The following is a 27,931-nucleotide window of genomic DNA, read 5'->3' on the forward strand; positions in this document are numbered from 1 at the left end:
GTGGTGCATCGGGCAGTCATCTCAGTCGACCCATGGCACCTGGGTCTGCACCGTGACCTCCTGCTAGCGGGCGTTCGACACTTCACGTGGCCTTGACGTGCACATAGCCTGGCACAAGCGCCGTGGTGACGTTTCCGCCACTTAGTGGCGAAAGGCGGCTGCTGTTGTTGTTATCGAGCGTCCTCGATAGCCCGGTGGATATCTCACACACATTCACCTCCCATAATCTTGAGTGTAAGTGCTCTACTTATCCAAGTAAAACTGTGCCCTGTGCAAACAAAGTTCTACTAATCGGGTCTCGCACACAAAAGATCCACCGTATATCCTATAACAGACCATGTTGGTTACTTCATTTGAAACCGAATGGACTGAGGGGAGGCCCAAAACCGGTTCAGATAATCGTCATTGTTACTGGCCGTGAGCAGGAATCAGACTCCAGTCCGCCGGGTTCGTAGCGCAGTGTGCTAACCTCTGCACTACCGACCGGATTAAAAGACGTACCCCCATCCTTTCAGTTCAAGGACCTGCGTATTGTAATCCAGAGAATACGGTAGCTGTCGGCCTTTGGCTGTGGTGGGGGGTGGTAGAGTCCACGTTTGTATCGGGCCCATCGATCTCCCAAACAAACGGAATTCAAAACACGTGAACTATAAACCCAGAGCGGTGGCCCAGTGGTTAGCGCACTGTTATTTATTTACTCCGCTTGTTCACAAGGTGCGGCGGCGTTGGGAGAGTACTGCTACATTCTCAGTAGGGAGACGATGGCTGCTGTGTGTGCAATCGCAATTGAGTAATTTTGCGGTGTACATTTTTCAACACTTGGTTTGGGAATTTTTTTACAGTGACACCGGCCCACAACGGTTTACTCTTGCGAATGACTGCAGGGGATCTTTAACGTCCACCCTTGAAGCAGACGGCACGGAGCAGTTATGGTCAATACACACCACAGTATTAACCAGGGCAGCCCACTGGTATCGAACCACAAACATCTGGAGTGAGCGCCTTCTACGAACCCGGGGCATGGTCAACATCGCTGGCTGTGTGATGTCAGCACCGGCCCTGTGGCACTCCCTTCCTTCACCAACCCACACTTAGAAATCGTCTGTGACTTCCTGCTCAAATGAGCAGAGGCATCGGTGCACTCATCTCCTCAGCGATGAATATTCCACATTCCTATGGTGAGTGTGATTCTCTCCAGAGGACAATCACTACTGACTTCCTCCCAAAGTGGTACTTATTTTAATTAACCCTGGAGTTGATGAGCTGACGTTGATCCCCCCCACCCACCCCCCAACCAGGATTTGAACTCGCAACCTTCCATTGCGAGCCACTCGCTGCACAGCCGAGCTACCCGGCCGCGCCTGCAGCGAACCGGTCCATCCTCCCACATGGCAGCACCGATCCTCAAACGACGTGCCCTTCTTCACTCGCTCTTTATTTTGTCTCTGCTCACGTCGGGTACAGACAGCGGTTCAACGCCAGAAACACCGATACAATAAACCCATCATCATCATCATGAGCCATGGTCACACTCCCAATTGCTGAATGGATGCCTTCCAAAGCCACCGCCATCTCGCAATCCTGTGATGGACCTGACCCCTATTCCCACAGGGATTCATTTCTCACCAACTAGTAGTAGCCACAGCCATAGCAAGCGGTGTACTGGACGTGGTGTGCCAGAAAGACCTGGATGAAATTATACTCTGCCCAAACCCTATACCAATCCCCATACCAATCCCCAACATCAAGCAATCCGCTCTCTCGTTCACTCGCACGCTCACGTCGCGCAGAAATCCATCACCCGCCCACCCATCGTGCACCACGAACAGCCAAAACCGGTACTCGACTCCGATTGTCTGCTGCGATATTTTTCACTGCGGTGCCACACGTGCGCACGTCGGGCATTGGCGTGCGCACGTGCACACACACGCACGCACGCACGCACACATGCATGCGGGTCACACAGCACCGCCACTCGCAATCACAGGCTCCTTCATGGTTCGGCTAAATAAAAGCACGTCCCACCCAGGTTGGTCCGTAGAGAAAAAGACACAGCTCACTTCACTAGCCGTGTATTTGTGAACCAGAGATAGTGATGGGTGAGGTCACAGTCATTTGAGGAGTGGGCGAAGGGAGGTGAGATGGAGAAAATCAAGTTGAGGGGGTACAGGCAGGAGATGGAGACGGCAGCTAGACACACGTGGGGTGTAGACACTGCACAGAGACACGGGGAGCAAAAATATGGGAAACCGAAAGACAGGGGAGCATAGCGAGGAGACGGAGACATGGAGACAGAGATTCACGAGAGCAGAGACAGAAAACAGAGGGGAACCCGGGACAGCAGACACGTGGCACAAGAGGGACACGGAGTCACTGATATGAGATCGGACGGCTGATGTGGCATTGTGGCGACTCCAGCGACACGGGACAGACACAGGGAGGTGGGGGACAGAGCCCGCCCCGTGTTCATCACATTCATTGCTCATCACACAAATCCCGCTCACCACCGCACCACCCTCCGCCATGTAGCCCACACAGGCTGTCTGGGGAAAGTTAGCGAGTAGCACCCATGAAGGTTAACGCGACACGCAGGGGGTGCTGGTGTGGCCAGAACCACGATCGGCACCTTCGTCTCCCCGGCGGTGATATTTACACACCGCACCAGGTCTTCATTTAAAGCAGTCGACCGAGAGGAGGCGGAGGACCTGCTCAAATAATCGTCACTGATATTGGCTGCGAGTGCGAATCGAACTTGAGTGGCCGGGTTCGTAGCGCAGTGCGACACCCCCTGCACACAAAAGACACGGGCGCGCAAACACGCACGAGGCAGCCGAGGGTCGCACTGCCTGCCAGCGGGGGCGTTAACTTGCGGTGATGCCACATCATCACACCACCAAAATAAATATGGGACAACCCTTCTGACATGGAGGGGGTGTTGGGGGGGGTTTGTGGGACAGACCCGCTTCCCTAAGTTTCATCTGCACTGGCCGGCCTCAGGTCAGAGGTTAAACGGCCAAAGCGTCATGGAGGGCATTTTCGATGCCCCTCAAGGTCGCAGGTCAGGGGTGAGAGGTCGAGGTGACCCAGCTGTCGCCCGCTGCCCGGGCTCCTCTGCTCCATTACCTCCCCAATCCTTCTCCCTATCCCCTCCCCTCCTACCACGTGGCACCATCCAACTTGGGGGTGCTTATCACGCAGAGAGGGAATGGGGAGCTGTGTTGCAAAACACCCACTGCTCTGAGAAATACGGCCGCTGCCAATAGGCACAAACTATCCCAACTTTATCCTGTACCCCAACTATAAACTTACACTCAAACTATCCCAACTCTATCCTGTAGCCCAACTATAAACTTACACTCAAACTATCCCAACTCTATCCTGTAGCCCAACTATAAACTTACACAACACACTATCCCTAACTCTATCCTGTACCCCAACTATAAATGTACACAACACACTATCCCCAACTCTATCCTGTACCCCAACTCTAATCTTACACTCGACACTATCCCCAACTCTATCCTGTCCCCCAACTATAAACTTACACAACACTATCCCCCTAACTCCATCCTTAACCTCAACTCTAATCCCAACCCTCATGATCTCCTTCCTCCCATACATTTTTGTGGAACCCGTCATTGATTTCGCCCCAATATCCATTTCCTTCGTCGTTGTACTCCATTTTACGCTATTGCTTTCACTACTTTGGTTACACAGGTCACTCTTGCGAATAAGATTCCTATCCTGGTCTCTTGAGTTCTCACCTGGTTAAACTAAATACACTTATCTGCAGCAGTGTTTTACAGAGCAGTGGTGCGTTTCACTACAGTGCCGGGAGATGGAATTGGATCGGATCGCAAAGCATCGAGGCCACAATGTGGCTTGCACGACGAATAGAAATCTATGGAAGCTCATTTTTCATGAAAGGAAGCGCCGCCGAGGTTGTGACTATGCACAGACACACGGCAACGGCTGCAGAGCTCGTAAATTACTTAACGAGCTCTCGTGCTTCCGCGGATTTCTTTCGGCGTGGCCTTGCGGTGGTGGAGCAGGGGCCCGGGCAGCGGTAACGACAGCCGGGCTTAACCTCAGCAGCCGGTCTGCTTAATGTCGGCCCCCGAGCGCTTGGTCACCGCGAGCATGGTGAAGATCTGTACACGCAGACACAGAGAGAAGGACACATGCAGAACATACATGGACACACACACACAGGAGGCGCATACAAAGATCCCACCGTAGTCTCTAACAGATTGTAGGGGCAAGTTCTGTTAGCGAGCACTCATTAAAGCCGGCATGTGCACGAGGTGGTGGGTGGCCAAGACCACGCCCGGTCGCCTTGTGGCGATGTTTACACACTGCACCAGGTACTCATTTGAGACAGAGTTGACCTAGGGGAGGCCCAGGACCGGTTCAAATAATCATCACCGACTGGTGTTGGCCGTGAGCGGGAATCGAACTTGGGCGACAGGGTTCGTAGAGATGTGAGCTAACCGCTGCATTACCGCACCCCACAAATGCACAGGGATCTCAGGGTAAAAGACAAAGACCCCCCCCCCCCCCCCCCCCCGTACAGCCTCAACAGACTGTTGGGGAAAACACTGTTAGTGGGCACCTATGAAGGTTGGCACGGCACACGAGAGGGTGGGTGGTCAAGACCATGCCCGGCTGCCTTTCTTCTCCCTAGTAGCAATGTTTACACACCGCACTAGGTACTCATTTGAGGTTGAATCGATCTAGGGGAGGCCCAGGACCGCTTCATATAATCGTCACTGGTGCTGGCCGTGAGGGACACGTACCCACGCACAGGGACACACTAACACACACCAGGGACATGCTACAATGACATGGTGCGGCATGCGGTATTGTCGTTATGTGTTATGGTGCGGTGTGTCGTGCTGGGATGCGTTGCGTTGCGTTCCCGGCTGACCTCGGCGCAGGTCGGGTGGATGCCGATGGTGTTGTCCAGCTGGGCTTTTGTGAGGCCGCACTTCATGGCAACACCGTAGCCCTGGGTTATCTCACCGGCGTTGGGGCCGAGCACGTGGAACCCCACCACTCGGTCCTGCCAAGCCACACCACAAGCAAACCACAAATATGGTTGGCCACACCACCAACATTTTCAACCACAGCATCAACATGTCAACCACACCATAGGGAAACCACCAATACTGTCAGCCACACTACAGGTATACCACCAATACTATCAGCCACACCACCAACAATAATTAGCCACATCACAGACAAACCACCAACATGGTCAACCACAACACCAACATGTATAACGAAAACCATAGGCAAATCACCAATACCACCAGCCACACCTGCAGGCACAACACAGACAAGTGGAGGCACACCACGGTCACACAATGTGTGGGCACACGTGCCTTGTCAGCCTTGTTACAGAGGATCTTGGCATAGCAGCTGTTGTTATCACCACCGGCCACAGTCCACTCCAGCGGCCAGAAGTTGCTGTGGAAGACCTATGTGGAGTGGGGGGGGGGGTCCATGTGAGGTCACAAACCCATGCTGGTGCCCACAGTGTGGCAGGAGGTTCTCACCCACTGGGTGGTGGTTGGTGGTAGTGATGCTAGTGGTGATGGTGGTGTTGATGACGGTGGTGGCGGTGGTGCTAGTGGCAGTGGTGGTGGCGTGGTAGCAGTGGAAGCTGTGGTGGTGTTGGTGGTGGAGGTGAGTGTTGGTGGTGGTGAAGACGATGGTGATGACGGCGGTGGGGGCAGTAATGGTGGTGGTGGTTGTCTCACCTCGATGTTGTCTTCTCCCAGCAATTCGAAGGCCCTCTCCTCCGAGAGGCCGCAGCAGCCGTACTCGAGGGGTGTGAACACGGTGGTGCACACGTTCACATAGTCACACTGCAGCACACACACGACACGTAAACACGCGCAATGTTACGAACACAACGCGTAGCACACACGCACGTGGCGCAAGGACACGTATACACACACACACACGCAGCATACAAAGCACGCAGCAAACAAGCATATACATACGCACGTGTATACACACACACACACGCAGCGCACTAGTTAACATGCAAGCGACACATGAACACATGCAATGATATAAATGCAACATGCACAGTACACACATGCAACATGCGCAGCTAATACACTCAAAAAAAGACAAAGGTGACGCACAGCACGTGCAGACCCACACAGCAGGAACGTGAAGAATGGTGTGCTTGTTCTCAAGATCGCATTCCATTTAATATATCGCTCCCGGTGAGAGTGGTGCCACTGGTGAGCATGTGTGGCGAGTGTAGTGCAGGGGTGAGTGCACCACGCTAAGAACCCGGAGACCCAAGTTCGATTCCCACTTGCAACCAATAACAGTGGGGAACATTTGAAACAATTCTAGGTCTATTTTAGGTCGAATTAGCTTTAAAATGAGTACATGGTACAATATTTAAACATCACCACTGGGGAAACAAAGGCAGCTAAGGTGTGGTGCTGGTCACACACCCTCGCATAGGTGCGCCATGCCTGCCTGCATAGATGTCCGATAACAGCACCTGCCCCAACAGCCTGTTATAAGCTACATGGTGGATCTTTGTCATTGAGTGTGCCAACACTGGTGAGCATGTCTAGCGAGTTCGCCACCGGTGTGTGGCGAGTGTGCGGTGCGTGTGCTGCTGGTGAATGTGTGGCAAATGTGCGTGTGGCGAGCGTGCCGCTGGTAAGTGCGTGTGGCTAGCGTGCCGCTGGTGAGTGTGTGTGGCTAGCGTGCCGCTGGTGAGTGCGTGTGGCTAGCGTGCCGCTGGTGAGTGCGTGTGGCTAGCGTGCCGCTGGTGAGTGCGTGTGGCTAGCGTGCCGCTGGTGAGTGCGTGTGGCTAGCGTGCCGCTGGTGAGTGCGTGTGGCTAGCGTGCCGCTGGTGAGTGTGTGTGGCTAGCGTGCCGCTGGTGAGTGCGTGTGGCTAGCGTGCCACTGGTGAGTGCGTGTGGCTAGCGTGCCACTGGTGAGTGCGTGTGGCTAGCGTGCCACTGGTGAGTGCGTGTGGCTAGCGTGCCACTGGTGAGTGTGTGTGGCTAGCGTGCCGCTGGTGAGTGCGTGTGGCTAGCGTGCCGCTGGTGAGTGCGTGTGGCTAGCGTGCCGCTGGTGAGTGCGTGTGGCTAGCGTGCCGCTGGTGAGTGTGTGTGGCTAGCGTGCCGCTGGTGAGTGCGTGTGGCTAGCGTGCCGCTGGTGAGTGCATGTGGCTAGCGTGCCGCTGGTGAGTGTGTGTGGCTAGCGTGCCGCTGGTGAGTGTGTGTGGCTAGCGTGCCGCTGGTGAGTGCGTGTGGCTAGCGTGCCACTGGTGAGTGCGTGTGGCTAGCGTGCCACTGGTGAGTGTGTGTGGCTAGCGTGCCGCTGGTGAGTGCGTGTGGCTAGCGTGCCACTGATGAGTGCGTGTGGCTAGCGTGCCACTGGTGAGTGTGTGTGGCTAGCGTGCCGCTGGTGAGTGCGTGTGGCTAGCGTGCCACTGGTGAGTGCGTGTGGCTAGCGTGCCGCTGGTGAGTGCGTGTGGCTAGCGTGCCGCTGGTGAGTGCGTGTGGCTAGCGTGCCACTGGTGAGTGCGTGTGGCTAGCGTGCCGCTGGTGAGTGGGTACCTTGGTGGTGCCGCCCCCGTAGAGCCGGTGGGCCAGCAGCCGGCCGGCCTGGATGGCGATGGGCGTGAGCTCCAGCTTGCCCTGCAGGATGTCGCCGATTGCGTAAACGTGCGGCACGTTCGTCTGCTCCACGTCGTTCACCGGCACCTTGCCCGTCCTGCCAACGTCACACCAGAGCGTACCATTAGCGCCGTGCTACGCCAGGGGCAATCATTACCGGCAAAAGCATTAACCATGATGATTGCACAATTGGGATAAAATTGGGAGAAAATTACTACAGAAAAACAAGGAAACTGTTAAACGGTCGCCAGTGACAAGTCCATGAGACTCATCCGGCATATCGTGGCGTTTGGGGGTGGCCTAGGCACGGCACGAGTGGTGGTGGTCGTGGTGTGGCCGGGGGCTACCTCTCATCCACCTTCACCCCAACCACGTCCAGCCCGATGTTGGACGTGCAGGCGTCTCTCCCCACGGCGATCAGCACCTAAACGGGGGTCCAGAAGTGACAATCACCGTCGTCGCTTAACAACATAATACGCCATTACTCAATATCGCCCCCTACGGGGACAAACTTGAAACGACCCTCCTGAAAATAAAGAGTCGAAGAGACTCGGTGAGAGTATCCTGGGTAAACAAGCGTAAATAAAATAATGTGGGGAGAGGTGCGCAGGACTCACCGTGTTGAACTCGCCCTCGTACAGCTCCGAGCCCTCCGTGGCCTTCGCATGGACCTTGAGGCGGCCGGGGGTGCCGGCCTCAAGCTGCTCAACCTACACAGACAAAAATCCCCCATATAGCCTTAGCAGACTGTAGGAGCTCAACCTACACACACACAGGTTGCATTACTTACTTACTACACAAATACTATACATATCCATATACACCCACCGGAGTGCTGGCTTCCAATTGCTCCACCTATACAAATGTGCACGTTTAGCACGGTTGGCTACGTATGGTGAAGTTCAACATGCATACATACACCATGTACATACCAAATATCCCTCGTATATATACCCTTTGACAGAGTGTTTGGGCAAGTGTTGTTAGCGAGCACCTATGAAGGCCAATAATACAGGGGGTGGGGTTGCCAACAGCATGCCCGGGCACTTCTGACTTGCCAGTGGGGATGTTTACACACCGCACCAGGTACTTATTTCAATCTAAGCCGATCACGTGGAGGCTCAGGACCGGTTCAGATAATCGTCACCGACGTTGGCCACGAGCGGTATTCACACTTCGGGTTCGTAGCGTAACGCGTGAACCACTGCGCCGCGACTCCCAGCTGCCCTCCTCCTCGCCGTTAGCCCTACCGACGTTGTGATAACGGTTCTATCGTGAAAGGTCGTCTCGTATCTTATGGTATTAAGTGAATCAAGTCTCTTCGTTAAACACGCGCTCCCATTTCTGTCTCTCAATGTAGCCACAAGCGCGCACCTCGTCGTGTTGTACCACGAATAATCTTATACCACGGCACACGGCAGCGCCACCGCCGGGTTGGGCAATCGTGACAATTGGGCCTAGTGGGGGGCCCCAATGGGGACCCATGGGGAGCACCATGGGGGCCCGTGGGGGGCCAGGAGTGGCCCTACCTTGGTGGGCACGAACTGGCGGATGAACTTGACCCCGTGTTTCTCCATGTAGTCTCCGGCCAATTCGGCCATCTGCTGATCAAATCCTCGCAGCAGGATGGAGCGCACCATCACAGTCACGTCCAGCCCCAGCCCCGCCAAGAAGCCGGCGCACTCCAGCGCCACGTAGCTGGCGCCCACCACCAGTGTCTTGCCAGGGCAGTACGGTAGCGAGAAGACGTCGTCGCTGAGAGTACAGCAATGCAACGCAATCAGCAACAGGGTGGCGGCGTGGTGGTAACACTCGTGCCTCGCAGCAAGCCGGGTCTGGATTCAATTCCCGATTCGACCGCCTTTCTACGTGGGCTTTGCATATTCCCCCCCCCCCCTGTTCTGCAGAGTTTGAGTGTGTGAGGGTGTGTGCGTGTTCCATTCTCGTTCATGGCCAACACTAATGACCGTTATCTGAACCGGTCCTGGGCCTCCTCTAGGTCGACTCAACCTTAAATTAGTACCATACCCGATGCGATGTTCCGACATCACCACTAGGGAGATAAAGACGGCTGGGCGTGGTGCTGGCCACCCACACCCGCATGTGCCGTGTTGACCTTCATAGGTGCTCGTTAACAGCACTTGCCCCAACAGTCTGTTAAATCTACACGGTGGATATTTGTCTTTGTGTGAGAGAATGTGTGGGGTTTATATGGTCTCCTCATATTTTGCATGGGTTCCCTCCGGGTTCTCCAGTTTCCTTCCATAGCTCAAACAACAATCCAACTTGTATTGACTTAGCAAGGCTTTCCTGGGTAAACAAGTGCAATCGTAATAATAACACAAGCGGTAAGAAAACACGGAGCGATATGACACTAGAAACTCCTTTGCTTGTTTTAACCTTGCGGTTGCGAGCTCCAAGTCCAAGGGTCAAAACGTCAAGTGGCCAGCAACCAACAGAACTGAAGTTATTATAGACCAAGGGTCGGCAACTTGCTGCTCTGGAGCTGCATGCGGCTCGACTGCTTCGTGACATTATTCACATGCATCGCAGCTTTTGAAATATAGTTGTTGTTTCTTTTACCAAATTCGACAAAATGTCTCTTCTTGTTATATTTGTTTCAGACCCCTGTTATCGACTTGAGATGCAGGTCTGTCAAAGGGCAACACTGCCATTCGATTCGTGATTTGATTTCACAATAACCGGTGATGCCAACACCACAAACGATGACAATGACGACATTGATAAGATGCGTGTCGTTATTGACACAGTCCGGTCACCTCATTTGGCGCGTGACTCGGATCGAGCTGTTACGGGGGTGGGCAGCTGCGTCCACTCCAACCCCACTCGTTACCCTCTCCAGCTCGTTAACTCATCTCGACTTGAGACGCGAGACCCGGCTAATGAGCGGCAGCATCGATCTACCATGGCGAGGTAGTTTTAGCCTCTTCCTATGCAACCGTGTCCTGATGTCCCCCAGCTCCCCAAAACTGAGAACTTATTGTTCCGTGTTTAAATTTCAGAATTAAGAGGCTGAGTTGATAGGTCTCCTTCGAAAAGCTGGGGGAAATTGTAGAGCAACAACTCAAATTTCACTGGGAGTCCAACGAATTAACCAAGATCTAAATAACGTCCCTCACCACTGCCCGAAGTCACACAGACCCATTTTTGGACCCAAGCGCTTAACCTCCAACAATGCAACTTCAACCCTGATGGTGCTTACAACGCCGAATGGAGTCCACACAACAAGTTGGCAGTGGTGCAAAAAGCATAACTCAAAAACACCGCGTCTGATATTATTATACCTGAAACGCCAACGATTATATCACCCAGGATGCACCCGTGTCATCAGATCTCAAATGCTAAGCAGGCTTTACCCTGGCTAGTGCTTGGATGGGCGACCAATATGCATAACAGGTTGTTATTTGGCTACATTGTTGACAGCAGATAGCAGTTCAGCAAAACAACAATGTTGCACTCTGCTTCCACGGTCCCCGACTTCACTTACTGTTATGGGTCAAATAAACCCCCACAACCCACGTGGTATAGGGAGGCCCTCATCCAGCAGTGGACTGACAAAAGGGCTGTACATGTGTAATGACAGGGTGACACCTGCTGGCCTGGAAAGGGAATCACGGGTACGGGCACGGTTAAGTACCAACCAATTAGAGAAGGAGGTGTATCTGGGGCAAAGGTGACAGGGGGGGTTAGCCGAGATACTCTGGGAACTTGCTCGAAGGTTCCACAAGAGGGCGTGGCCGGAGACGGAGCCTAGCCACGCCTGGCGGGATATCAGGGGGAGCGGACCCGGGGCTCGGGGCTCATGTGTGGGGTCCTGGGTCCTGGCTGCGTCGCTGCTCGCCGACATCTCTCTCCGTCGTCCGGCCACGTGGAAGATCTCCTGCGTGGTTTCCATCGCCGTCATCGTCACGCCGCCAGCCAGCGGCGTAGCCGAGTGAGGGCGATGGGACCACGCCGAGTGATCGGCTGTGTGTCGAGTGAGGGCGATGGGACCACACCGAGTGATCGGCTGTGTGTGTAGCCAGTAGAGGTGTTAATACTTAGAGTTATACTCAGTGTGAGGAAGAACAAGTGTTGGCCTGTGCTGTGCCCAGTGTGAGTAATAAAGAAGTACCCTCTACACGACGTGTCGCGGAAGTCGCTCATTACACATGTACTAAAGGGAAATATATACAGTAGGAGACACTGAATGTCGAAACCAGTCCATCGGTTTTACCATGCGTATTGAATCAATGTTGCCGAAATTACACGCTTCCAGAAGGAAGGTCACATCGCAGAAGGGAGGTTTAAAACACTCAACAGTGGTGTGGTTGAATGTTGACCTCTGCAATGATTAATCGCCGCATCCTCGGAGCTTTGGACTCTGAGCGAACTCCGCTGGGTTGAATGAATTGCGAGGCAGCACGTGCCACCGCCTGACTCGGCGTTCCCGTGCTCGCGGTGCGCTCGGGTTGAAACTGCAGAGTAAGGTTCTCATGCCAGTTCCTCAAGCTGCTACGACAATGTCGAGACGCGCAACCTCCAAAATATTTCAGATCTATATTTCTTGCATGAGAGATCAATAGACTCGCACAGAGACCTAGATAATCATATAGGAACCTAAAAGACCCGCACATAAATTCCATTTTATAAAACCACGTGCATAATGAGCACCTTTGAAGGCCAAAGCAACACGCCCGACCGCCTTTGTCTCCCCCAGTGCTGATGTTTACACTAAATCAGATACTCATTTAGAACCGATTCAACCTAGTGGAGGCCCAGAAATGGTTAAATGATTCTTTACAGTTGTTAGCCGACAGCAGGAATTGAACTCTGTTGTTTGAATATGTGGCGCATTGCGCTAACCACTGTACCACCGCTCCAAACTACATATGCACATAGATTACAATAGCCCCCTCAGCACTTGTGCCAAGCTCGGTGCATTTTGAGGCCATGGGAAGTGCAAAAGCCTCGCTGCCAGGAAGTCACAGAACAGACGCGGATGTTACGGGTTCAATGAGATAACTGGCAAATGCACCTCTTGTGTTCCCCACTGTGCCACCTTGCTGCATTTTAGCAAGCTGGCATTCCGCTCATTGTTGTGAGCATCACTGATCCACCCTCCGCTGTTACTGGAAGCCGAAAGCCTCCAAAATACCTAGTAGCCTCAAAGTACACCTAGCCAGGCACTGCCCAGTAGCATCCTTCACAAACCTCCTCCAAAAGTCGATTTTGACACTGCTGCTATCAGACATCGGCAAGTCCACTTAGCTCCACATCCTTCTGTACCAGTTTACCTGGCACAGCTCTTCTCTAGATCCTGCTGTGGCCGTTAAGAGCCCTCTCTATCCAGCCAAGCTGCTTGGGCAGTTGCATTGGTTGATTGCGTACACGCTCTCTCACACTCTGTCCTGTACACCGGCCACACCTGGTGATGCAAAACTCCTTGTCTCCTGGGATGCCCAGGTACCGCGGTCGTTCCCCCATGGCGAGGATGAATGTCTCGGCTGTGTGCTGAGTTTCCTTGCCGCGCTTGTTGGTGGCCTAGGGAGCGCAGCAAACACACGTACAGCCGCACGCACACATAGGTACAAACACACACACAGTCACCAAGAATTTGTTTACAATGAGGTCACAGGTATCTCTTTCAAGAGTACTGAGTCGGTAAGAACAAGGATTTGCATATACAGGGTGAGTAAATGTATCATCTCATCTCAATCATTCCACTGCCCTGTCTAGCCAAGAAGCCTCCCAGCGGCAGCTGTCCCTGTGTAGCACAAGGTGGATGCAGCACTGACCTGCTAGTAGGCATAAAGCTGCCAGTAGGGGGTGATGTTGTATTATTCTTTTGCTCGTTTACCCAGGAAAGCCTCTCCGACTCGCACTTGCATTTGCTTACCAATTTAATAATTTGTCACCATCCCCGTTACCACTACATTCCCAACTCACTCGGCCACCACCACCCTTACTGCCTCTCACCACCCCTCATCACAGACTCCATCAGTCCCCCATCACAATCTCTATCACCACCTCTCACTTGACCCGCACTCCCACCATGCGTACCTTGATAGCGTGGGCGTCGGTGAAGGTTCCGAATGCGTTGACGTAGCTCACGGTATGGTCGCGCAGTGCCACGCGGTAGCCCCAGTTGAGCGAGCCAATGTAGTTCTGGATGGCTTCCTTCATGGTGTTCCAGTTGTGAGTCACTGTGGGTCAGGAGCGGGCTCACTTACTCACTCACCAACTAATGAATCAACCCACTCACAAACTCACTCAATTATCAACACCAGCTCACTCACTGCCATGCTCGCTCAAAACCCACTCACTTACCAACAAACTCCTTATCAACATAATCACCAACTCACTAACCAACTCACTCTCAATGCCACACTATGGGGGTCCCTCATCGTGCCCCAGTTATGAATTACAGTGGGAAGGGAGCAACTCACTTATTCGTGAAGCCATACACAAACTCAATCGGCAACTTAATCACCCATTCACTAACTCACTCCACTCATGTGGCTTGGCAAGTGCTGTAGTGCCACAGCTGGTGTAGAAGTGGCACAGCTGATGAAACAGTCACACGGCTGCCGGTAGAAGTGGCACATCTAGTGTAGCAGTGGCAGAGGAAGGCACCTTGCTGGTCGTACTCCCAGCCAAACTTGCGCGAGTCGGAGAGCGCGTGGCCTAGCAAAGCCGCCTGGTGCATCAGCTTCTTTGGGATGCAGCCCACGTTCACACACGTGCCACCCAGGCCTGGATAAAACAGAGAGAGATATGTTTTATTCATTAATAAAGTATATTGTTATTATCAGTAGGCTTGTTTAAACAAGCCTCATCGAGTCCCATAACTCTCTTACAGGAGGGTCCTGCAAAGTTTACCCAGTAGAGGGCGATGATTGCTATGTGTGCTGTAATCCCAACCAAGCAATATGAAGTGTAATTTTTCTAATAAGGAGCATGACGCCGGCACAAAATGGCCTACTCTGTTAGGCCAGGTGAGCATCTAAGTGAGCAGGTGTGTGGGTGAGCAGGAGAGAGGCTCACCCCATGATGTGCCCAGCGGAGTCGGCTGCACAAAGTCCAGCACCATTACCTTCTTGCCGAGCTTGGCCGCCTCCTGCGAAGGGAACGGCGCGTTGGTACTGCGGGTAGCGATGCGTCGACTCAACTATTTGACGTAAATTTTTACACTCACAATGCAAGCGCCAAAACACACATAAATCGATGTTACCTGCTACAATGCGCAGTTCAGAAAACGCGGCGGTTAGAAAAACAGAAACGTGCTCAAAGAAGCGTGGAGAGATGCTTGTTTGGAATTGTAGTGTGATATAAAAAGAAAACAGATTAAAGACATCATCTACAGTGTTGGAGAAGTAACTGGGCTTGGGAAAGATACGTCGCCAGAAGGGAAGCTGCGCGTGGTCAAGAATAATAACGGAGTGGCAGCCAAAGAATGGAAGGCATTGGAGAGGACGTTCCCAGTGGAGAGGGAGTGATGAGATCAGCTCATGGTGAGCAGGTGCTGGCTGGATTGTTGCATTACAGGTTCGTGAAATGTGGTGGTGGTTTGGAGCGGCCTTCATCCAGCAGTGGATTGTTCATGGATGATGATCATGGGCCAACATGACCCCTGCAGCCAAACACAAGTCAAGCGATTTCCTGCTCAACTGAGCATTGAGGAATGTGTGCTCATCTCCTGTTAACAATCCTGAACCAGTGGTGGAAATTCTGTATTCCTCTGGCAAGGGCCAGTCTATGCATAGGACAACCACTGTTGACTTCCCCACAAAGCAATACTAGTTTTATCTACCCCGGAAGGATGACGGGCTGAGTCAATCTGATTCCAAGTCGCTCGCTCTACCACTGAGACACCAGCTGATGAAGAGCTCGAACCTTAAAATTAGTGGAGGGATTTTGAGCCAGGGCGAAAATTCTACATCACTATGGCAGGGGTTAAATAGCAAACGGCACAACATTCGCCACAAAAATGAATTATTCTTAAATCCAATCTTCACTCCTAATCTCGACAATTCATGAAATCGTGTGAGAGGTTGGGGGGATGGGAGGAAGGAAAAATGTCAGAGCTAGGGTGGCGCAGTGGTAACACTTGAGCTTCAGAGTAACAGGGCCTGGGTTAGATACCCAACTCAGGTGCCTTTCTATGTGTAGTTTGTTTCTTCCTCTGTTTGGTATGGGTTTTCCAGTTTCCTCCCACAGCTAAAAAATATATTTAACTGGTATGGACCAAACATCCCAATACTGAAAAACAACCTGCAAATTACTCATCGGGATACAAGAAACTTGGGACTGAGTGAATACTTTCCTGGCTAAACAAGTGAATAATACATTTCGATTTAAAGCTTTCGTGACTGCAGGGATGCATCTTCTTGGTTCTTTTGATAAAGTCACGTAGAATGGAAATAATAAAATAATAATCAGACTCTGTCTTCTCGACAGACCTGTTCTTCACCTGAGGACGGCTGCTTGCGTTGTGGCCGAAACGTCGCGAGAATTATTTTATTAAAACATTGTTTTATTTTATTATTTCCATTCTACGTGACTTTACCGAAAGAACCCAGAAGAAGTGAATAATAATCAAGCGGCTACCTCTACATCCGTTTACACCTCTAAAGGTATGTACAGAGGTACACAGAGATCAAAGTACAACTATTGCCCCTAAGTCTATTACCGCATTCTCCAGATTATAAGACACCCTGGGAAAATAAGATGCACCCATCAACTTGTTCCCAGTGTTAATAAAGTTACACAGATCTGGCTTTCATAATTTCGTGTTCATCACTCAAACTTAGATCGGATGACGCCCAAATGTGGGCAAAGGTCCTAGCACGGCCAGTATTGGTGCTTAAATCATCGGCTATGCATGGCTCCTACGACGCTGTACAAGATCAGCAGGTTGTGGGTTCTGGGCCTGCTCAAGATGGCCACCACTTTCCCAAGGCTTGCTCTGTCGCAGCCCACATCTGCACGGAGGCAGTTCAAAGCATCAGCTGCAGATTGCCCGTGGTTCCCATCACCCGGATGGAAAAGTCTCCGTGGTGCGTTGTGACGAATCTAATCTCACATACACCTACCATATTTAGAGGCACCCACAATTCGAGCAATAAAATGTCATTTAAAAAAGTGCGTTATAATCATGATTGGCGACGTTTTGAGAAGAGAGATGGTCTCTGTCCTATGACGAAGGGCCATTACTTTAAACTTCACCTATTAAACTTATATTCCTCTTTCGAGTCATTGTTATCGACCAATGTGTTTTTTTATCTGAGGAAATGCTGACTCACCAGGCAATTGCTGACATCACTTACAATGTGTACAGAAGCCTTCAAAACTGTTTGCCATGTGGTGACAAAGTAGAGGGAGGGACGCACAGGTGACAATGGGATAAATGCCAAGGCCTCAGGGCTAAATGTAGGTGCAGTTCTGCCATGCTTTAAAAACGGTCACCACGCTTGGCACCAAGTCGTAATCTCTACACGCTGTTCTCATGACTCCCGCGGCAAAAACACAATGACACATGAACCTTATGGCGGTACCCCGGCTCTCGCATAATGTCCATGATAGTCATTTTTAGTCTGTTGATGGTCGGCGATGCGGCAATCAACTCATCTCGACGAGCTGTACACGATGCACTATGGTGCATACGAGCGTTCAGGGTTTCAGCGCAATCGTCCTCGCTGCATTTCGACATCTCGGAGTAGCACTGATTTCGGATTGGTACCCCAGTCGCGGAGTTAAGTACACCCCTGGAAAAAATAGTGTCCCAGATATAAAATATTTAATTGCCTCAGCCATTTTGTATTATTTGGTACCCCTGGGTACCGCCATAAGGATCACATGCGCCATCAATAAACACTTGCAACGCGGTGCAAACAACGCCCCTCATAACACACAAGGTGCTTGTGTTAGCAGTGGTGATGGTGACACGTGGTCATGAGGTGGCACCTGAGTTCTGAGATTTATACCAAGACACTGTGACAATCGAAACGTAAATTGGCACCAGCTGATGCTAGGGCCGTGCCCTCAGGTGGTGGCGGCGAGTGGAGTTTATGGATGATGAAAATGCGATGAAAATGCGATGATAGTGCAGGCAACTATGTTCCTGGTCATTCGATACCATCACTAATAAACCACAATTGTCCATCACCCACTATTACCCATCATCTACCATCATCTACAACCCACGGTCACCCATCAACCACCATCATTGATCACCTACCACCAACTACCACCAATCAGCCACCATCACCAACCATCTACCATCACCCAACATCACTCACAAGCCACCCGAAGTCTTCACACAGCCTCGCTTCACTACCCTACACATTGTTACAGTTTCTGAGTACAGACACAAAGGACAAAAACTTCAAACGGCTAGCAACAAAGAGCACTATCAAAGTTATAATCGGTACGAGTTTACATGTTTTATAAATTGAGCAAGGCCATTGTAAGAGCTTTGGAAAAGAGACACGAATGGGAAAGAATCACCAAGGGGAGCAAAGCGAGAGAAGGATTAGAAATAGAAGTGTCATGGTTCTGCAGTGTGGTGAGTGAGTGGTTGAGTGTGGACGATGATTTAATTAGTGAATTAGTGGGCAAGTGGGTGAGTGTGTAGGTAACTGAGTGGGTGAATGAGGAAGTGAACAAGCGAGTGAATGTGTGGGTGAGTGGATATGTGAAGAAGTAAAAGAATTGAGTAAGGTTATTTCTACTCACGGCACCCACCCACTTAAGCCGGTCACGGCTAAAACTAAACTCCTAAAGTTAGTTTGGCAGTAATCTCTGCCCAACTGTGCCAGAGGCAAACACACACGCATGCATGCACCATGACTCGGCAGTTTTCCGGTTAGGGGTGGGACGATTGCTGTAAAGCACGAGGGGCCGGTGTGGAACGGCACCAGCACCACTCCGCACAGCATTTCTGCTCCTACCCCCACCACCACTAACAGGCAACGTCACACTTGAGCCTCATCAGGCACCCATGGCCAGTAACTCATTGCGTAAGCACAAGGTACGGCCGTACTGCTTTTTAGTGCTAATGACGCTCGCTTCAAAGCTAATGCGATTCCTGCTGCAGCAGTCATGGTAAAAGGGGAAAAAATGCAGACCACAAACTCCCCCACCACAGCGTGGATGAGCACGTGGGTGGGTTGGTGGGTGAGCGCGCCGTTGAGCAGGCAGTTGCGTAAGCTATCAAATGAGTAGGAAAGTGGGCGAGTGAGCAATTGTGTGAGCTATTGAGCTATTAAAGGAGCGTGCCGGCAAGTGGAATTGGCTGCGTAAATGAGAAGGAGAGTTTGATAGCGAGTGAGCAAGTAGATGAGCGAGTGTGTGAGCGAGTGAGTGAGCGAGGGAAGCGGTCCCCCCCTCTTGCCTTGGAGGCAGCGAGCCCCCCGGAGCCCCCCCCGATGACAATGAGGTCGTATTCGTAGGAGTGGTGCACTGCGTCCGTGTCCTCCACCGGTGGTGTGGGTGAGGGGGCCGTGGAGGACGCCAGCAGTTGCTGTAGTCGACCGCTCTGATACGCCTGCATCACCACCAGGGCCAACAGACAGAGACAAGCAGAACCACCCAATAGCTCACACCACATCCTCTCACAACACTCAGGCACATGGCGTGTGTATATGCACCCACTTGTATACATACCCAAGACAAATATTCCCTCTATAGCCATACAGGTTTGGGGAAAGTGCTGTTAGCGAGCACCTACGAAGGCCGGAGAGCCACACGAGGGGGTGGGTGGCCAGCACCACGCCCAACCAGCTTTGTCTCCCTAGTGGCAATGATTACACACTGTACTCGGTACTCATTTGAGGCTGCGTCGACCCAAAGGAGTCCCAAGACTGGTTCAGATAATCGTCACTGGTGTTGGCCGTGAGCAGGAATTGAACTCGCGGTCACTGGGTTTGTTTGTAGCACAGTGCGCTAACTGCTGCACTACCGCTCCTCATTACCATCACAAACACAACGATAAAGATCCCCCGTATAGCCTTGACAGACTGTAGGGGCAAGTGCTGTTATAGTGAGCACCTATGAAGGCCAGAACGGTACACGAGGGGGTGGGTGGCCAGCACCACACACACACATGTATACACGCAAACACACAAAAGACAAAGATCCCCTGTATAGCATTTAACAGATTGTTAACGGCTATACAGACAGACACATACGCACAACCCCACTTGTAAATAATGAGCTGTACATGTGAAAAGATCACAAAGACCTCGCACATTTCCATCCGAGGAACCCGGAGCCAATTATCACCAATTAACATCTCCTTCAGACCGTCTATTTCCAGCGACGTTGCATATTCTGGGGGTTTCTGTGCGAGATGAGAATGCAATGTCTACTCAATTTAAATAATTGTCCCGGGTGTCTCACACTCACAAAGACCCCCCAGTAGAGCTTCAACATAATTTTGGGGCAAGTGCTGTTAGCGAGCACCTATGAAAGTCAGCAACGGAGCACATGGTGGTGGTGTGACCAGCACCATGCCCTGTCACCTTCCGATGGTTACACACCACACCAGATACTCATTTAAGGCCGAGTCAACCTAGGGGAGCAAACGGCAGGTTCATATATTAGTCACCGATGTGAGTGGGAATCGCACTTGCCAGGTTTATAGTGCAGTGCACTCACCACTACACTACCGCTTCCCACCCATATACACCTACACACCTGTACAAACTGGGGTGATGGCTGTGCCTTACCTGCATCGTCTTGTCACAGCCTCCCACGTGAGTCTTGTTGACAAACACGTTGGGCACTGTTTTCTGTCCCGTCATCTCCAGCAAAACCTCCTGGATGAGAGGCCCATCGTCTGAGGGGAGACACTGGAGAGTGAGAGAGGTGGAGCAAGCCTAACACTCCCACAGCCAGACTTATACGCTACTAATTTTCTCATACACATCCTTACCTATTAATACTACACTGATACATTAATCTCACACTCAAACACAGTCGTCACATTTATCATATTTTTGTATTTTAGTATGCTTGTTTACCCAGGAAAGCCTCACTGAATCTAAATTCACTTTTTCAAGAGGGCCCTGTCAAGTGGCTGCAGTAGAGAGCAATGTTGCTGTTATGTGAAATCCAATAATCTGCAGGCAATTTTTCACCAGTGGGATGTTTGGCCAATACCAGTTCCTCTGTGTGTGTGGGTTTAGTACATTAATGCCACATACCCACACATCAATACCACATCCCTACAGTCCTGACTTCTCTGTGCATTACTACTGTACTCACACAACTACAAAATCCACACCCATGAGTAATCCTTTTAAAGGTGAAACATGTGGCAACGTCTAAAGGAGGAGTTCATGAGGCTTTTAAAGCAACATACAGTGGTCGTTATTATTATTACTATACTACTCTATACGTCTGACAAGGTGGTGGCGTAAAAAAATCAGGCATGTGTGTCGTGTGGCATGGCGTGTTGTAATGTAGCATGGTGTAGTTTGGCATGCTGTACAGTGCGGTGTATTGTGTTGTAATACAAGAAGAACAATGGTGAAGTTTAGCATGATGTGTAGTGTAGGAGTGTAACACTGTGTTGCAAAGCAGCATGACATAGCTTACTGTAGGGCCGAACAAACAATTACAAACACATGCCAATCATACTTCTGAAAACAATGACTAAGACCACATCTTCAATGCAACTTCTAACCCCTCTCAATAATACATCGTACGAGTAGCAAGATCTCTACTCTCATGAAAAATATCCAATCGTGTCAATGCGTAGAAATTACAATCCGCCTTCCTCCTTCACATTATATATTTTTTCACATATCCCAACAACCACGCAGCCTTCTGGGAATGCATACTATGAAGGAGGCGCATTTGTCTGCTCATTTTATTTTGACCCAAACATCGCATCTCCTGGATTTGCCATTGCTCGGAGACACTGGTGTAACCATCAATCGCATCAGAACATCAACAGGCTGATGCGCACAGCTCCTGCATAAATGGGAAATTAAGAACAAAAGCCACCACAGTAGTGCGATTGTTGCCATGCAACCCAAATTATGGAGCGTATAGTCAACCACTCTCGTCTGAGCTCCTTCAATGGAGGAGGAATAGCAACACTACACGAACTCTCTCCTGAAGCCCTCTTGTGGCTAGCGGGCCTCGACATTGGCATTAAGCTTCTGAAAATGTTGCTGCCATTATGTCAGTCTCCACAACGGCAATTATATTTTCAAGAATAATAATATGCTATACCACAGCAATGTTATTTGAAATTACAATTATAGGGATTATTGCAATTAAAAACAGATGGCACGGTTACCATCACCTTCACCCGAGGCCTGCTGCACACAAGAACATTTCTGGTAGCGCCGTGCGTGCCAGTTAGCGCACGGCTAGAGTAGGACTCGGCAATCTCCAGCACCGGAGCCGCATGCGGCTCTCGAAGGACTGCTTCGTGTTCGTTATTTATGAAGGAAATTCTCGTCTTAACATGGATTGCGGCTCTTTAAATATATATATATATTTTTTACCAAATTCGAATAAAATTACTCTTCTTGTTATTTTGGTTGCAGACCCCTGGATAAAAGGGCTTGCATTGGCAGTGGAGTGGTTGGGTGTGCTGAGAGGCAGCAGTGCGTGACCGGGTCTCGTACCTATGAGGTCCAGCTCCAGGGCTTCGTAAGAGACCTTCAGTTCTGTGAAGAGCCCCTTCACCTGCCGACCAGAGATGGGAATGAACTCATTAACATTCTGCACCAACATTGTGTTTATCTAGGTGCGAAATTAATTGCATGAATGCATACTGTGTCAGTTATAGATTTAAAATAATCGTATACCTATTACATTGTTTGCGATGGATGGGTGCGCGTGCATGTGTAATTACATGTTTGATATGTTTATGTATGTATATATATGCAATCATACGAGTGTGTGCATGTGTATTGGTGCTCGATAACAGCACTTGAATGCTATAGGCGGGGATCTTTGTTTTTGCGTATATCTGAACATTGGTGTCATATTTGAACCAGTTCTGACCCTACCCTTGGTTAACTTAACCTTAAATAAGTACCTGGTGCAGCATGTAAACAATCTGCACTGGAGATATAAAGGTGGGCAGGCTTGGTGATGGCCACCTCACCGCCTTACGCGCGGTATCGGTCTTCAATGGCACTCGCTACCAGTACTTGCCCCCACAGTCTGTTAAAGGCTATACAGAGGATCTATGTCTTTGTATGTATGTGTAAGTGGGGTGTGGTAGTGAAACGATTAGCACACTGCGCTATCAACCCGACAGCCCGAGTTCGATTCCAGATCACGATCAATACCAGTGACGATTATTTGAATCGGTCTTGGGCCTCTCCTAGGTCAACTCGGCTTCAAATGAGTACCTGGTGAGGTGTGTAAACATCGCTACTGGAAAGACAAAGGCGGTCGGGCGTGGAGCTGGCCATCCACCCCCTCGTGTGCCAGTGTCGGCCTTCATAAGTGCTGCTCACGAACAGCACTTGCCCCAACAATTTGTTCAGGCTATATGGGGGATCTTTGTCTTTTTGTGTAAATGTATATTGTTTGTACACGCATCATTACGTGTTTGCTATCCGTGTGTAAATCAACACCCAGGACACCCTAGCAAATGAGATTTTTCCATCTCGATGGATTGTTCAGGTGAAAACCCTCAATAACGAAGCAATAAACCCAAATAAACACTGCAACTCTGGATCGCTCATTCAAAGCAATCAGTACCATTGCTGACTGCTTGACGTTTTAGGTATCTAGGTCTGCACTTGGCACACATACACAAATAAAAAGATAAAGATTCCCCCAATACTTATGGCCTTAACTGGTTGTTGGGGAAAGTGTTGTTTGCGAGAGGGGGGGGGGTGTGGCTATCCGTTTGATAGTGCTGCTTGTTGCTGGCCGTTAGACGTTTGGGGGCCTTTGCTCATAAACTATAAAAAAAATATTAACAGGTACACTTATCTCCACGCCCAGCATGTAGGTGGCAATTATCCCTAACTAGTGATCAGAGGCGCAAGCCCACCGGGGAATGCTCCCACGCCAATTAGTGGGCAAAAATTACACGTGCTTTATGACGGCACACTCATCAGTATCAATCAGCCTCCTTTTTAACCCCCCCCCCATGGAGACCTGCATTGCAGACCCCTCCTCCCGCCCCCCCATGATGATGGCAATATGTTCAGAAGCTCAACGCCAATATCAAAGTCTGCGAGCCATTAGCACGGTTGGCTACGTACGATGGCAAAGAGAGTTCAACAAACACACATAGCCATTATTCTTTGGTTCTTTCGGTAAAGTCACGTATAAAGATAAAATAATAAATTAAATAATAGCATACTACGACGTTTCGATTGCAACACAAGCAATCATCATCTCTCTGCCCCCGCCCCCTCTCTATATTTAAGGCCCCGTCACAGAGGCGACCTCTCTCTTTGTGCCGATACGTGTTCTCTCTCTGTGTATCTTTATGATGTCTGTCTGCTTATATGTCTGTCTATAGTTTTCTGGTTAGATTTTTGTTGCTATTTCTTTTATACCTGATGATGATTGCTTGTGTTGCAATCGAAACGTCGTAGTATGCTATTATTTAATTTATTATTTTATCTTTATACGTGACTTTACCGAAAGAACCAAAGAATAATTCCTGCAGTCACGAAAGCTCCAAAATTAACACATAGCCATGACGAGAGGACTCTTTATGACAAAGTTCGGGTAGTTTTGCGTTTTCTCCTCCGTTGAAGGAGCACAGCGTACGGTCGTTTACGATGCGCACCATTTTTTGGTTTACACGGCCACAATCGTACTGTGGATTGTCATAAATTTTCCATTCATGAAGGAGATGTGCGCATCGGCCTGTTGACGGTCTAATGTGGTTGATGGTTACCCCAGTGTCTTCGAGGTTGGTGTCAAATCCAGAAGATACGATGTTTGGATCTCGAATTAAGTGATTACGATTATGATGATGATATTGAACACACAATCTTTATCTGCAGCAGCCTCGACTCTTTCGAGTAAGGCTGCCGCTGCCCTGGAACGTGGTGTAATTAACTTTACAAGCATTCAGATTTAACGACGGTGTTGTAAGACAACGCTGCCTGCTGCCACAGGCCTCCGGGCTCACGAGGTGAACGTGGTTGAGACTATGGTGAGGATATGCAAATCCTGACCACAGAGCCCCCCCCCTCCCAACATCGGCCAGACTCGGTCACCACCCAAGTCCGTCTCTGGGTAACTTGGAGGCTTCTTGCAGTGTTATAATACTTCAGACTGTAATATCGTACAATTTTAACGTTGACGGTAAGGTGATGATCGTGATATAATTTCCCCGTATTTTTTTAGTTCGCGGCTATATTGGATTGTTTTCATGCTTTGCTCTCATTCCAGTACGATTAAACACTGCTGAAGAGTTGTTCCACTGCAGTTGAGTGGAAAATAACGAGTGGTCGTCCGACTATGAAAAGTCCCCTGCGGTGACAGAAGTTTACTGTGCACAGCGCTAAAAAATTTTATTCAAACATTTCATTTTGGAATGCCTTGATACGGAATATTTCGTTTGCAAGCATTTCCAGGATGTAATTAAGCCAAACGTTGTTGTTGCAAGGTGGACAAAAATTAATCCCTATAGTTACCCGATTCGCGAGGCTAAGATGCTACTTCGCAATGACGGATGGAAAAAAAACCATCGCTGTGCCCCCCATTGCAGAGTGATGATGGGTCCTCGTGCGGCCGTAATGAAACGAAGCCGTGGAGCGTAATGCAATTGAGATGTACATCAATTGTGGGCCGTACACAATTAAGTCGTGGGTCGCGTGAAACTCAGTAGTTGTGGTTCGTCGTGTCCTGCCGTACCCGGGTTTAAATCACGGCCGTGGGCGTGAGTGATGACGCCTCGTCTCGCGTGTCACGAGAGAAAACACGGTGAGGAATTCACCCCGGCAAGTCAAGACTCCGCATGCCGAGCACAACCGCGCCCCAGAGGCCCCGAATCCTCGCAACCATTACATCCGGAAGGCGAACCACACACACACACGGCGCGAGTTTACCATCCTTGAACCCTCTCCCTGAACCAGACAGTGACTCAGCTTTCACCACGAAGTCGAGTACGACACCGACTCGAGAGAAAGCCAGACCGACCGCCTCACACCCCACCGCTCACCCCTCACATTCACCCTCAAACCCCTCAACAACAACAAGCGCCATTCGCCACTAAGTGGCGGTGCGTCCTTGTGCCAAGCCATGTGCACCTTGAGGCTACCACGTGAAGTTGTCGAACGCCCGCTGGCAGCAGGTCACGGGGCAGACCCAGCAGGTGCCACGGGTCGACTGACTGAGATGACCGAGATGAGTGGCTGATGCACCACCTGTGCCCCCTACTGTACCAACTACCCGTCACTCACTCACCCTCACAGCCCTCTCACCTTTTCGCAGAACGGACAGAAGCTCTTGCTGAACAAGACCACTGGGACTCGCTCCACAAGACCTTGGACTCGCGTTCGGGCCGCCTCCCGTGCTTCTCCCGTGGGGGGCATGGCTCCCCTGTGGCTCTCTGTGGCTCCTCTGTGGCTCCCTGTGGCTCTCTGTGGCTCCTCTGTAAAGGCGTCTGTAGGTCCTGGTGGGTCCTACTCAGGATCAGCGAGCCCTGTTGTGTTGTCGATGGTGACAGGGGGCCCGGATGCAACTGGGGTCTGTAAACATCAGCAGCAGCAGCGATTAATTCCAGGCGGAGATGTCCGCGGCTGAGCCCCGGGAAATGTTCTCAATGAAGCCACGTTAAGAGATGTACGAAGAGAGAGTTAAGAGCATGTGGTGAGTGAGAGAATGGGGGGGGGATGAGGAGCAGAGGGTGGACGAGGTGTGTGGAGAGGTCAGTGGAGCCGAGTGATGTTCTTAGTTGATGGGAGTTGCGTAGCGAATGTGTGCGGTGGGGAGATTACGGGGAAGTTGAGACGAGAGAGATGCGGGGAACGTGAGGGGGGGAATCGAGTGAAGAGGTGTGTGAAGATCTTCTTGGTTCTTTCGGTAAAGTCACGTAGAAGGGAAATAATAAAACAATGCAAATAAAGCTAATTCTCACGTTTCTTGCTGTGGATTTCACATCTGATGATGATTGCTTGTGTTGCAATCGAAACGTCGTGAGAATTGTATTGTTTCATTTTTATTATTTTATTATTCCCTTCTACGTGACTTTACCGAAAGAACCAAGAAGATGAATCCCTGCAGTCACGACATCTTTAAATCGAAAAATATTGATGATGTTGTGTTGACGACTAGGTGATTCTGACTATTGACACGCTAGTTAATTTTATGATGTTCTTGTACATGACGATGTTGGTAAGGTAATGACTGATTTTCCCGAGTTAGGCAATGAGTTGATAATGTCGAGGCGAAGCTGAATACGTAGAGCATAATGTTGAGGATATAGCAAAGTTGACGAGGACGTTGGTGATGCAATAACGAGGTTTGGTTAAGAGGTGCGAATGAGGTTGGTGACGAGGTCAAGACGATGTTGGTGATGAGGTAATAGAATTACGTCGCTGATAAGATGTGGACGGGGTTGTAGACGAGGTAAAGATGAGGTTGGTGGCGTGAGGTGGTGTGGGGTGGTGGTGATGAGGTGGTGGTGATGAGGATGAGGTGGTGGTGATGAGGAGGTGATGAGGTGGTGGTGATGAGGTGGTGGTGATGAGGATGAGATGGTGGTGATGAGGGGGTGATGGCGATGAGGTGTTGGTGATAAGGTGGTGATGAGGTGGTTATGATGATGAGGTGGTGATGAGGTGTTGGTGATAAGGTGGTGGTAATGAGGTGGTGATGAGGTGGTTGTGGTGATGAGGTGTTGGTAATGAGGTGTTGGTGATGATGGTGATGAGGTGGTGATGAGGTGTTGGTGATCAGGTGTTGGTGATCAGGTGGTGATGGTGATGAGATGAACGCTTCTCACCTCCGCCTCGCGCTACTGGCGGGAACCCCGCGCCGCTCTTGCCTAAGAAGCCTCGCGCGCGTCAGCGAGCACGTGACACTCTGACCAAACTCACGATTCTTAAAACGCCTTGCGGGCGTCCAACGAACGTGAGGGGCGTCACCCTTCCAAGCCGATTACGCGCCCCCAGGGCACTTTTCCTTGTTCCTTCTGTGCCCACGGGTTTGCACCCGGTGGTCAAGCTCATGAGGTGGGGTGGGGCCACGGTTACGGGGCGTAGCCGCGAGTAAAGGGGGGGGGGCGACTGAAAGGGATGGGTTGAATTTAGACTTTAAACTTT

The 27,931-nt window shown here is 50.6% G+C and overlaps 1 protein-coding gene across 1 annotated transcript; it reads right to left on the minus strand.

Annotated features, from left to right (window-relative positions):
• Window positions 1–3,508: 3,508 nt before the first annotated feature.
• TXNRD3 (thioredoxin reductase 3) lies at window positions 3,509–27,708 on the minus strand. The gene is made up of 17 exons (XM_078614436.1): window positions 27,613–27,708; window positions 26,090–26,356; window positions 22,307–22,367; window positions 20,393–20,502; window positions 19,057–19,209; window positions 14,709–14,781; window positions 14,298–14,417; window positions 13,725–13,867; window positions 13,090–13,205; window positions 9,191–9,416; window positions 8,279–8,371; window positions 8,009–8,085; window positions 7,602–7,758; window positions 5,763–5,870; window positions 5,385–5,480; window positions 4,928–5,062; window positions 3,509–4,151 (listed from the first exon to the last, which is right to left on the minus strand). Exons 2-17 carry the CDS (start codon window positions 26,198–26,200, stop codon window positions 4,089–4,091), a joined length of 1,842 nt encoding a protein of 613 aa, XP_078470562.1. The 5' UTR covers window positions 26,201–26,356; window positions 27,613–27,708; the 3' UTR covers window positions 3,509–4,088.
• Between the last annotated feature and the right edge of the window lie 223 nt (window positions 27,709–27,931).

Source organism: Lampetra planeri, chromosome 44 (genome assembly GCF_965212315.1).
Source record: "Lampetra planeri chromosome 44, kcLamPlan1.2.h2, whole genome shotgun sequence".
NCBI classification, from domain to species: Eukaryota; Metazoa; Chordata; class Hyperoartia; order Petromyzontiformes; family Petromyzontidae; genus Lampetra; species Lampetra planeri.

Bases quoted from the DNA above. Each gene is read 5' to 3' on its own strand.
- TXNRD3 (XM_078614436.1), bottom strand. From the start codon at position 26,200: ATGCCCCCCACGGGAGAAGCACGGGAGGCGGCCCGAACGCGAGTCCAA. The intron at 20,503-22,306 runs GTACGAGACCCG...GTCTCCCCTCAG, and splicing joins CCTGGAGCTGGACCTCATAG to ACGATGGGCCTCTCATCCAG. The intron at 13,206-13,724 runs GTACGCATGGTG...TGCGCTCCCTAG, and splicing joins CCGACGCCCACGCTATCAAG to GCCACCAACAAGCGCGGCAA.